The sequence below is a fragment of the Chionomys nivalis genome, chromosome 25 (assembly GCF_950005125.1).
Source record: "Chionomys nivalis chromosome 25, mChiNiv1.1, whole genome shotgun sequence".
Lineage (NCBI taxonomy): Eukaryota > Metazoa > Chordata > Mammalia > Rodentia > Cricetidae > Chionomys > Chionomys nivalis.
This window is the reverse complement of record NC_080110.1, coordinates 11,022,493-11,034,962: the sequence shown is the minus strand read 5'-3', so window position 1 is coordinate 11,034,962 and position 12,470 is coordinate 11,022,493. Positions and strand designations below refer to the sequence as shown.

Below are 12,470 nucleotides of genomic sequence, written 5' to 3'. Positions count from 1 at the left end.
AACGTGTCTATCCCATAGTGAGTTCTTTCTCAATCTCTAATACACTTACAGATGAATGTAAATAAAATAACGTGTCTATCACGTGAGTTCTTTCTCAATCTCTAATACACATACAGATGAATGTAAATAACGTGTCTATCACATGGTGAGTCTTAATCTCTAATACTCTTACAGATGAATGTAAAGGAAAACACAGAGACAAGGAAAAGATACTGTGACTTACCTTCATGCTTTCTTGTTTGTGGGACTTGAGTTCTTCACTGAGTTTAGTGATTTCTTTTTCTTGTCTACATTTAATTTCCTCCATCTCTGCCAACTTAGACTTTTCACTTACTAGTTCTTTTTCCTTTACCGACTGTAGAGAAATTATACATTTTAAAGCATCTACTTTCTTAAAAATTAGTATGCTAAAATGTTATTTATGAGCCCAGCTTGTGCCTCTCTACCGAGGTTAACTAGGGCAGAATATGCATCTTCCCCTCCCACCTAACCTGGCAATGTCACCCCTGAGGTTAAAGACTCACAGTAAATCCTGTGACGTGAACGGAGCCGAGGCAGAGTAAGGCTGTGACACACAGCGATACCACTCACGTCCCCAACTGCTATTGCTATCGCTGTTTTTATATACTGTTCTCTAATTTGGGGAGACGTTCAATCTTCGGGTTTTAAATAAATTTTTATAAAAAATCTACTAGGGATAGTTAACCCTAAAACAAGATGTTTGAGCTAAAATCGTTGCAGTTAAGCACCAATTAAATATTGCCTGTCAGAACCTGAGACATAAATCCTGAATGCTGTCCCTGCTTCACAATCCCCACTCCTAAAAACACTCATTTCTATAATTAAAGGGAAAATTTCAATTTGGGGAATATAACAAATTCTATCGTGTGAAAAATGTTTATAGACCCTCAAAAGGCAGTAAGAAAACTGGGAAGACACCGCAAAAAGAGGCGACGAAGCACAGAAGCTCCGATACACATGCTCTCACACAGTCTCAGACCCCGCTGGGAGCCACCACGCTGGAGCCGGGGTTGACCACCTGGTCTTCAAGACTTGTGCAAGTCCAGCGCGAAGGAGCTTACCTTTTCCCTCTGGGCGTCCTGCAGCGCTTTACTCTGCTCCTTCAATAGCTGCTCTTTCTTTGCTGAGTCCTGCTCCAAAGCAGCTTTGGCAGCCTGCAGTTCCTGAATTGATTTATTTTGGTTTCCAATTTGATTTCTGTTTGAAATCAAGTCTTCTTGTGCCAGAGAGAGCTTCTCTTCTACAGACTTATAAAAAGTTATATCCTCAAATTAATGATTAGTAAATTTAAATAAGCATAATAGTTAATAAAAGTACAATAGCAAACAGTACATAATCACATGTCAGTGAGACATGAAAGAAAACAATTTAAAAGGAAATACAGTTGAATGCTATATATTACACACATTTTCTAGGATCTATTATGTCCTTGATAAACACCTTGATAAACAAGACAGTTTTGTCATAGGGAATATTTCAAAACTGTCAATCTGATAACAAACTTAAAGAAATGAACTTAGTCTTATATTTAAAGCTGTTTTCTGGCCAGCCAACGGCCCATCCTCTGAGTTGCCTTTCTCGGGGCTGCAACAAGGATGTAGTTAATGTCATAGCCACTGACTGCTCTAAGTCCCTCATGTGGTGGTTAATATTGTCATGTTAATAGATTCTGAGTCACTATGGAAACCAACCTTTGAGTATGTTGTGAAGGAGTTTCTAGGTTAGGTTAATTCAGGCAGGGAGACCCACCTAAATGGGGGCAGTACCATTCCATGGGTGGGGCTCCTGGACTGAATGGCAAGGACAAAAGCAAGGGGGCCAGGCAGCAGCACACATCTGTCTCTACAGAACATGAGACTTGATCCTGAGCTCCTGGGTCCAGGACTTCCCATCATGGACACTGTGTTCTACTGTGGGTCAAAATAAACCCTCCGTTCTTGAGCTGCTTTTATGAGAACAATGAGGACAATAACCAATAAGGAGTGAGGTCCATTTCTATCACAGTTACTAAAGCTCGTCTTTGAGAAGCAGAGATGGAAGAAAGCCAAAGTGCTTGCTAGTTAAACATTCGGGAGGAGATGTGTCCTAGGAAAAGTGAAATCCTATTCCAGCTGCTTCTGCTAAGAATTTGCAGGAGGTGAGGCCTAGGTAACATATTTCACCAGACCTGACTGATGGAAGCACCCAGTTCTCACTAGAGAAACACTTCCCTTGAAAACAAGGCAGATGATGCAACTCAAGAAAGGATCTCTGCCAGCTAGGATTGCACCTAACGCACAGTTAATAAACTAAGTGAAGCTGGGCATGGATGTCTATATCTCAGTACTGGGAGGTTGAGGCAAGAGGATTGCACATGAGTTTGAGTGCAGCCTAGAAACACTGACTCAAACATAAATAACTAAACAAATGAGTAAATAAGTAAAATCTAATTTGAAGATTATGCTTCTGAAAAAGGAAGATTACTTCTTACCAGTAAATCAATTCAGAATTCTTCCAGTATAAAGCTCAATCTTTAATAATAGGCAGCAGAAGTCTAAACCCTTTCAGGTTTAGTCAGGTAATACCCAGAGTCACCGTGGGTTTTTTTCAAAATAATTATTAACTGAATACCCTGCATAACATGGTCCTTAGAAGAAGGGCATGTTAAAGCAGAAACTGAACAGAGAAGCTGAGCAAATGCTCACCACCAGATACACAGAAAAACGGTGTAAGACTCTGTGCAAAGTGAGGCGTGTGACAACCAGCCTGTGCGGGAGGAGGCCGCTTGTTTTTCCAGCTACCCAGACACCCAATATAATCATACAGAAACTATATTATTTAAATCACTGCTTGGCCAATCACTTAAGTGTATTGCTAGCTAGCTCTTACATCTAGTATTAACCCATTTCCATTTTATATTTTACCACCAGGCTCATGACCTACAGCCGGCAAGGTTTCAGCATGTCTGTCTCTGGCAGCGGATCCATGGTTTTTCCTCTGACTCTACCTTCTGCCAGCCTTCAGTTTAGTTTTCCCTGCCTAGCTCTGTTCTACCCTATCAGGCCAAGCTAGTTTCTTTATTGACCAATGGTATTCACAGCATACAGAGAGGAATCCCACATCAGGCTTAGATGTTGTCAAGGAAAGAACGGTTTTTAAAAGAATAAAATTTACTGGGTTGGGGGGTTTGATCTCAGCACTGAAATAAACAAGTGCATTTCAAAGCCTACTGTATAAATCTACTACAACTAGAATTGGGTAATAGAGATTCTGGCCTAACAGGCTTGCTAAATCCTAAAAAGCAGTAGTACCCCTAAGAAATCCTGTAACAATGTCAAAATGCCCACAAAACACTCCAAGTGTCATTAGTTTATAAGATTTCAAATGCATGGCCTCTAAAAATTTTAGGGAACCCATTAATCAATTCTTTGAAGTCAAGGTTGAAAGAGTGTCATGAAATCTTTTTTGGAGATGCCACGGGCTACTGGTCTACCCTCTGTCTGAACATCTACTAAAATACTCCCACTTGCTCAGCATTGCTTCCCTTGGAACGCTCCTCCTGGTTCACATCTTTGTTTTACTGTCTGTAACCTAGCCACACCCACGGCAATAGGTAAATCACTGAGTGCATCAACTACCAACTTCAGAGTGATTGCACAAAACATAGCATCCCACTGGGAACAAATTGTGGTCCCTTGTCGTTCCTATTGTTCATTAAGTAAGCTTTCCCATATTTTTTAACCTTTACAGAGTTAGTTCTTTTTCTGATGTCTGATAAAGTGACATAAAAAAGTACAGGGATGAGAAGATTTAGGTTTAATTCTGGATAGTCCTACAATTTTCACTTTACCTGGGCATAAATTTATAAGTGAATTCCATTTCTGTTCTTTCTGGACAAATAACACAGTGTAGCCAACAGAAATACCCAATGAGCAAAAGATTTCATAAACGATCCAGCACATGGGGCTCACGATGCAGATCAGGCCAGACTTCTTCAACCCTACTGGTGTCCAAGTCCACACTGTCACCCTGAGGTATACACTGACAGCAGCCACAACAGGACTCCCTCCCGTGGCTAAGTGTCACGTTATAGCATGTTCTCACCCTTCTCACACAGGAGACCAGCTCAGGGAAGCAAGGGACAGTAATGGTCAATAGCATCTCTCTTCCTGGTCTACAAACACCTGAGCTTCCTCAGGAACTTGTGCAATGGACATCTACAAACAGCTTGCTGGGATTTGTTCTAACACACCAGTTTTCCATACCTTAAGGTCTTGCCTTGTGGCTAGAAGTTCAGACTCCTTGCCGTAGAAATCAGACTGAAGCTGTTTCAGGTTTGCCTGGCATTTGTCATAGGTGCTTTGTAATGCCAACAGCTTTTCTCTCTCTGCTGCACGCTCCTGGGCTGCCTGCGAGGACTGCTGCTGCAGCTTGTTCTCCAGCTCTGTCTAAAACATGCAGCCATTGCTTAAAGGAGAATGCAAGTGCAAAGCCAGCCACATATAAAACAATCTGTACAGTTAAAATGTCCGAATATCAGTTAAACTGCATCCATGTCCTAAAATTAGATTTTAATAAAGAGTAGAGCACTTTAAATTTATAAAGTCAAAGAATTACAAAACCAACAACTTTCAATTTAAAATGTAAAAGCAGTCACAGTAAGTGAGAGATTCCACCAGTAAAGAGTGGGAGCTGGTCTGAGGGGCCAGAAACAATGCTGTGACAGAGGATACAGTGCTAGATTTCATGGATGACATTTTAAGGCTGAACTAAGAAATTTCTGCATGAAAGAAATTAAGTCATTACTGTGCTGTAATGAGTATGTAGTTTTTACTCAAACTCAGGAGTAATTCTGGGAACTTCTATAAGGCATTATTAACAAGACAGAGAATGAAAATTTCACATAAGTTCAAACTACTCTAAAACCAATTGTGGTGTCTTGAAAGAAAATGGCCCCATTAGGAGGTGTGTCCTCGCTGGAGAAAGTGTCACTATGGGGATGGGTTTTGAGATCTCCTTTGCTCAAGCTACATCCAGTGAGACAGTTCACATCTTGTTCCCTGTGGTTCAAGATGCAGGACTCTCGGCTCCTCCTCCACGTCGTGTCTGCCTGCTTGCTGCCATGTTTCCTGTCACGATGATAACGGACAAAACCTCAGAACTGTAAGGCAGCCTATTCAATGCTTTCCTTTGTGAGAGTTGCTGTAGCCATGGTGTTTCTTCACAGCAATACAAACTCTAAGACACCAACTTATCTTTAAGAATATTTAGGAGATATATAAAAATATGATGCATTTAAAATATGTCTGCGTTTCTATTAGAAAAATATGCCTGGCTTTTAAAGTAAATACATATCTTTCATAGAATGAGGCAGTTCTGACAGAAGCTTACAAAGATGGGGCATTGGGAGAATAAAGAGATCCACGGGTGGGTACCAAGTAGGATTCCTAGGAGAAACAAACACCAAGACTGTGATTTATAGTAATTTACTGTATTTTACAAAGAGTTAGAAGGTAAGAGTTTGGGGGTTCTCAACATGAATAAATGATGTTTAAAGGAAACAGAAATGCTAACTTATCTCATTTGAACATTATTTTGTACATAATTATTAATTTGTACATAAGCTTTTCTTATTATATTTTATTATTCTCCTATAGAAGCCTGTTCGTTTTCTAATGAGACACAGAAAGGGGTGGATCCAGATGGGAGGGGAGGTGAGAAGGAAGTGGGATGAGTGAAAGAAGGGAAATTGCAATCAGGATATATTATGTGAGAAAAAAGCTATTTTCAATGAAAGAAATATACACAAGAATAGAATTATCCCTGCATCCATTAAACTTCTACAAAAATAAAATGCGTTAGTTTAGTAAAATGAAGCTGATGTCGTCAATATCCTCCACGTTTCAAAACCCTGCCATTATCCACATCTTACTGGTCACCCAGTGGTGTTTGATAGTTACCTGTGTCCCTTCCTAAAGGATTTTCTTCTGCCTAGTTTCCAGGACATATGTTACAGGTTCTCTTCCTATTTTGCTGGTCATTTCTCCTCAAATTATTTTACTGGTTGCTTTTAGTTAACTGTCTCTCTCAATATTGTAGAACTCCAAACTTCTGGCATTGGCTTATTCTAGTATGTATTAAAAAGATCTCTTCTAGAACTATAACTTTAAACACCTTTTATTTAACAAGTAATTTTAACCTCTCTCCCCGAACTTCAAACTCTTATCCAGGAACTTCCATGACATCTCCTTGAACAATACGCAGGTACCTATCTCAACCTGAACTCTTGGTTCTCGAGAGCAGCCCTGACCAAGAAAAACAAAACAGCAGCCACCAAAAACCCCACTATTTCATTCCAATAAATGGCACTGAAACTATCCACGTGCACCAATTCAAACCTAGAGCCACCCTTGACTCTTCTATCTACCAGGAAGGCTCCACGCTGTGGCTCATTCTCCTCCACACGTAGGCCAGCATAGCACTGTCTGATCACTGCAGCGCATTCCCAGCGCCTTCTCTCCTCGTTCCTTCATTTCCTGTTAGTCTTATACCTGATTCTGGCATCATCTAGTGAAGCTGACGGAGCATATACAATATATATTAACCCTAAATCTGAAAGAAATCTTGTAATCATTTAATAAAAAGAAAACATGCAAAATAGTTGTATTTTTAATCCATTAAATTCTGATACAAAGATTCAGAAATACTTGACTATGACAAATTCTGAGAAAAGACTTCAAACATCAATGTGTATGATCAAAACAAAGACATTAACAGGTGTAGCTAACAACATGTGTACAAGATAGACTCCTTCAACATTCCATCATAGACAGGGACAGGCTCAAGGCCCTGGCCCTAGCTGAAGAGCCACTGGCAGGTAATGGCTGCTTGGAAATCATTTTCTTAGGGGAATAGCCACTGGTGAGTGGCCCATGCTTCAGTAAATACCTCACACATGTTTATACCAGGAACCTAATTAAACTCAGTTGGCATTTTTAAAAAGGACATGATGTCTTTTGTTCATTAACTGTTATTACACATCTGTATATGTAACAACAATGAAAAAAGAGGGAATAAATTTGAAAAAGAACATAGTTATATGAGAGGATTTGGGGGAAGGAGATAGAGGGGAAAGATCATGTTACTATAAGCTAAAAAAAGGAAATAATTTTAAAAAGGAAAAAAAAAGCAGTATAGGAACCAATTAGGAAGACGTGGCAAAGGTAAGATGGAGAAAGATGAGAATAAGGTATACAAGGATGACCAAATAGATTAGATACGTGTGTGAAATTGTTTAAGACTAAAAAGATTCAGGAAAAAATGTTCAAAAAAGACGGGCTGCAACTACAGAGTGGATCAAGAGGTGGTGAGTGACCAACTCCCCTGCTGGACTGCCCCAGTCTCTAGGCCCTGATGGAGGAAGGTCATTGGCTAATAAAGAAACTGCCTTGGCCCATCTGATAGGGCAGAATTTAGATAGGTGGAGTAAACAGAATAGAATGCTGGGAGGAAGAGGAAGTGAGCTCAGACTCGACAGCTCTGCTATCTGGAGCAGACGCCATGCTCCCCTCTCCCCGGCAGATGCGATAAAGCTCCGACCCAGGATGGATGTAGGCTAGAATCTCCCGGTAAGCGCTCCTTGGGGTGCTATATACATGAACAGAAATGGGCCAAGCAGTGTTTAAAAGAATAGAGTTTGTGTGTCGTTATTTTGGGGCATAAGCTAGCCAGGCAGCCATGAGCCGGGCTGTGGGAAGAGGCCCACAGCTCCCTACTACAGATGGCGCCCACGTGGATAACTGCATCCACAGAAAGCCTGAGAAAGCTTGGGAAAGAATAGAGTAAAGTGTGTTTTCTTGGTAGCAGCAATTTCTCGGGTCTGCTCTGCTTGCTAGAGGCAAGCAAGTGCTCTCATCTAAGAGAGGCTTCCTGACTCAGCTTCAGCTGTGAAACCTTGCAGCTCATTTAAGAGGTCCTGCCACGAAATACCTAAAACGGTGTTGGTGAAAAGCTGAAGGCATGCTTTTCGGTTTTCAGCCGTAGCAGGAAAAAAGTTGTGCTGTTTTAAAATGCCGGCTTTCTGGGCCATCCTGCCAGGGAAAACTCTTGACTGTTTGAGGCAGGAGGGCCGACTACAGAGAGAGGACTTGATTGTTGTCTGTGGATGTAATGCTGCAGTTTGCTTGTTGGCAAAGACCTTGAAACGCCACAGAGTTGTGATAAACATGGCTACAGCTGGTATCTCCGCCATGAGGCTGGAAAGCTAAGGAATGGCACGACTTTCGTCCTACTGATATTGCTTGGTAAATTAAAGACTCATGTGGTCAGAAAAAGAGAGAGAGATATACAGTAAAGAGAGATTCAAAGACAAAAGAAAACTTTAAATGATTTACAGTGTGTTTAAAAATATATGCAGGCTGAAAGTTAAAGTTCTTAAAAGTAAAATAAGGAAGAAAGAGAGTAGTTGGGTGTGGTAGTACACACCTTTAATCCCCAACACTTGGAAGGCAGAGGGAGATTGACCTCTGAGACTTCAAGGTGTGGTAGCACACGCCTTTAATCCCACTTCCTTGGGAGGCAGAGACAGACAGATCTCTGTGAGTTCAAGGACAGCCTGGTCTACAGAGTTATTCCAGGACAAATATATACAGAGAATATAAAACAAAAGTAAAAGTAAACAAAATAGAGTTAAAATAAAGCTGCACAAAGATGGAAAATACACAGAGAATCTTGATACTGTATGCTATTATGCTCTCTTTGAATTGTTTTAATGCTGAGAAAGGAGCAACAGATGCTAAAAGATATTTGTTTATAAATGTTGCTGAACTAATCCAAGATAGATATTTTCAAAATACCTTGACTTCAGAATTTGGATCTAAGGATATGATACTTTGGAAAAGAGATTCTTCTTTTGTTTTCACAGAGGATGGGACACTGTGGATTGCTTCTTCGATCCCAATATGGTATGATAGACCACGCCCTCCTGAAGGGTTGCTGTGAACACCCTTAAAAAATTGCTTCGCTCAACTGCCAACTGAGATGAACCTAGCAGACAGGTTATCCCATAAAAGACCCGAATAACAGCGCCCCCATTCAGCAGGAAGCAGTTTGGAGAGAAAAAACTGCGCCCATGTTCCCATATATTGTTCATAAATGTTCTTTTACACTTAAAGAGGGAGATAATATAGATGTGAATAATTTGCATTGATATGAATCTTGGTTTACTGATATTAATTTAAGGTCAATTTTATTATATGTATATGTATTTCTGATATTAAGGTATTGTGATTGTGTAGTTCACTTAAAAATGTAATGTATATAAGTTGTTAATGAATAGTTATCTATAATAGTCAAGTTTGTAGTCATGTTAGTTAGATTTTCTAGATGTGCATGGATATATTTCAGATAGGCATTCATCATATCTTTCAAAGATTACAGAATATGGCATTTTAAATGTTTTAATAACTTAGGGTTTTTCATGACAATGAGACACTCTGCTCCTGGCAGCACCAATCTACTTCAAGAAGAAAGAAGATGGGCATCGAAGAGGATTCTTAGGGAGTTTGATAGCTATTTGGGCAAGAAACTGCTCTTGCCTGGACTATTGTATAAACTGGACACAAAGAACCCGCAGAGAGAGGACTGCTGAACTTGCCTAAAGGTGAAATGATCTTTTGGGGTTCCTGATTCATGAAAGAGACATGAATTCATGAGAGACATTCTGCAGGACACAGCAGATAGTGACTGAACTGCCTTTGAAATTTCCTGCTTCATGGAAATGTCTGCTGGACACTATGGACCTGTAAGCCGAAGATGGATGCCCCAACGGTACAGAGGAACTTTGGGTGGCTGTCCAGGCAGCAAGATGTCTCTGTCATTTCTAGAGTTTGAAAGTTGCTTATTTCTTGTTTGCTTAGGTAATATTATATCCTTCTGGAGTCTTTGAGGGAGTTAAAGAATATATAGATAGTTATTGTTTTCCTTAGTTATGATAAAGATAAAATAGATGTAAATATTGTAATTTTTACTTGATAACTGTTTTGTTGTATGTAATTTTGCTATGTTAAAGTTAAAGCCTTCCTTTTTTTTTTGGTTTAAACAGAAAAAGGGGAAATGATGGAGGAAGGTCATTGGCTAATAAAGAAACTGCCTTGGCCCATCTGATAGGGCAGAATTTAGATAGGTGGAGTAAACAGAATAGAATGCTGGAAGGAAGAGGAAGTGAGCTCAGACTCGACAGCTCTGCTATCTGGAGCAGACGCCATGCTCCCCTCTCCCCGGCAGATGCGATAAAGCTCCGACCCAGGATGGATGTAGGCTAGAATCTCCCGGTAAGCGCTCCTTGGGGTGCTATATACATGAACAGAAATGGGCCAAGCAGTGTTTAAAAGAATAGAGTTTGTGTGTCGTTATTTTGGGGCATAAGCTAGCCAGGCAGCCATGAGCCGGGCTGTGGGAAGAGGCCCACAGCTCCCTACTACAAGGCCCCTGGCTTAAAACCCCAGCCTCAGCTACACTGGCCGGCCAGCAGGCAAGCCGCCTTCTGCAGACAGGCTGCTCCAACACCACCTCATCCCTAATTGATCAGACCCTGTAATCTACAAGTCCCACTCTACCCCCAAACCCGAAAGACCTCAGCGGCTCCCTAAGACACAGACAGCAACTGCAATGATCAGTCCAAGAGAGACAGACACTGACTATAAAGACTGGACCAAGGGGCAAAGACGCTGCTTGCATCAATTGTAGGAAGAGATAGGTAGGCGCCAATGCAAGAATGCATTCAACCCAAAAAGCAACATGGCAACACCAGAACCCAGTGGTCACACAACAGGAAAACCTGAACATCCTAACCTAGAGGAAGCAAAAGAAAACAACCTTAAATATAACTTTATGAAGATAACAGAGACTCTTAAAGAGGAAATGAAAAATTCCCTTAAAGAAATGGAGGAAAAGACAAAAAAAAATAGAAATCAATAAATCTCTTAAAGCCAAGAAAACCAAGAAAAAAAATCAAACAAGTGAAGCAAATACTTCAATCAGTTCAAGACTTGAAAACTGAAATAGAGACAATAAAGAAAATACAAATTGAGGGGATTCTGGAAATGGAAAATCTGGGTAAATGAACAGGAACTACAGATGTAAGCATAACCAACAGAAAAGAGATGGAAGAGAGAATCTCAGTCATTGAAGATAGCGCAAATAGATTCATCAGTCAAAGAAAATATTAAATCCAACAAATTCTTAATACAAAACATCCAGGAAATCCAGAACCATGAAAATACCAAACCTAAGAAAAACAGGGATAAGCCGGGCGATGGTGGCGCACGCCTTTAATCCCAGCACTCGGGAGGCAGAGGCAGGCGGATCTCTGTGAGTTCGAGACCAGCCTGGTCTACAGAGCTAGTTCCAGGACAGGCTCCAAAGCCACAGAGAAACCCTGTCTCGAAAAACCAAAAAAAAAAAAAAAAAAAAAAAACAGGGATAGAACTCCAGCTCAAAGGCACAGAAAATAAATTAAAAAAATCACAGAAGAAAACTTTCCCAACCTAAAGAAGGATATGCCTATGAAGGCACAGGAAGCTTACTGAACACCAAATAGCATGAACCAAATAGTCTCCTCACCATATAATCAAAACACTAAACATACAGAATAAAGAAAGAATATTAAGAGCTGAAAAGGAAAAAGGCCAAGTAACATATAAATGCAGAATATCATAATTACACCTGACTTCTCAATGGAAACCCTGAAAGCAAGAAGGTCCTGGACAGATGTACTAGAAGGAAAATTCCAACCCAAGGAAGTTAGCTGCACCCATGAAAATACAGGAAACAGATAACCTCACACCAGCAAATCCCAAAGAAGGGTAACATACAAACACTACCACTGAAAAATAACAGGAATTAACAATCACTGGTCATTAATATCTCTTAATATCAATGGACTCAATTCACCTAAAAAAGACACAGGCTAACAGAATGGGTATGAAAGCCTGTACAGCTGCTTTGGAAAATCAGTATGGCAGTTTCTCAGAAAATTGGGAATCAACCTACCTCAAGACCCAGCAATGCTACTCTTGGGCATATACCCAAAGGATGCTCAATTATACATAAAGGACATTTACTCTGTTCATAGCAGCATTATTTGTAACAGCCAGAACCTGGAAACAACCTAGATGCTCCTCAACTGAAGGACGGATAAAGAAGATGTGGCAGTTACACATGGAGCACTACTTAGCTTAAAAAAAAATCTTAGTCTGCATGCAAATGGATGAAACCAGGGGAAAAAACATCCTGATTGAGGTAATCTGGACCCAGAAAGACAAAAAGTACTCACTTAGAAGTGGGTATTAGACGTAAAGCAAAGGATAACCAGCTTGTAGTCCACGACCCCAGAGAGGCTAGGTACAGAGAGACAAACATGGATCCCCCTGGGAAGGGGAAATAGACAAGATCTCCTGAGAAAATTGGGA

The 12,470-nt window shown here is 40.4% G+C and overlaps 1 protein-coding gene across 2 annotated transcripts in view; it reads right to left on the bottom strand.

Annotated features, from left to right (window-relative positions):
* The window catches only part of Eea1 (early endosome antigen 1), a 90,264-nt gene that overhangs the window by 8,303 nt on the left and 69,491 nt on the right, over window positions 1-12,470 (bottom strand). For both annotated transcript variants that reach the window (XM_057757592.1, XM_057757593.1), the window contains 3 exons: window positions 4,266-4,448; window positions 1,083-1,268; window positions 224-355 (listed from right to left, as the gene is read on the bottom strand). In XM_057757592.1, the coding sequence (XP_057613575.1) occupies window positions 224-355; window positions 1,083-1,268; window positions 4,266-4,448 (501 nt within the window). The remainder of the gene's footprint in view (window positions 1-223; window positions 356-1,082; window positions 1,269-4,265; window positions 4,449-12,470) is intronic.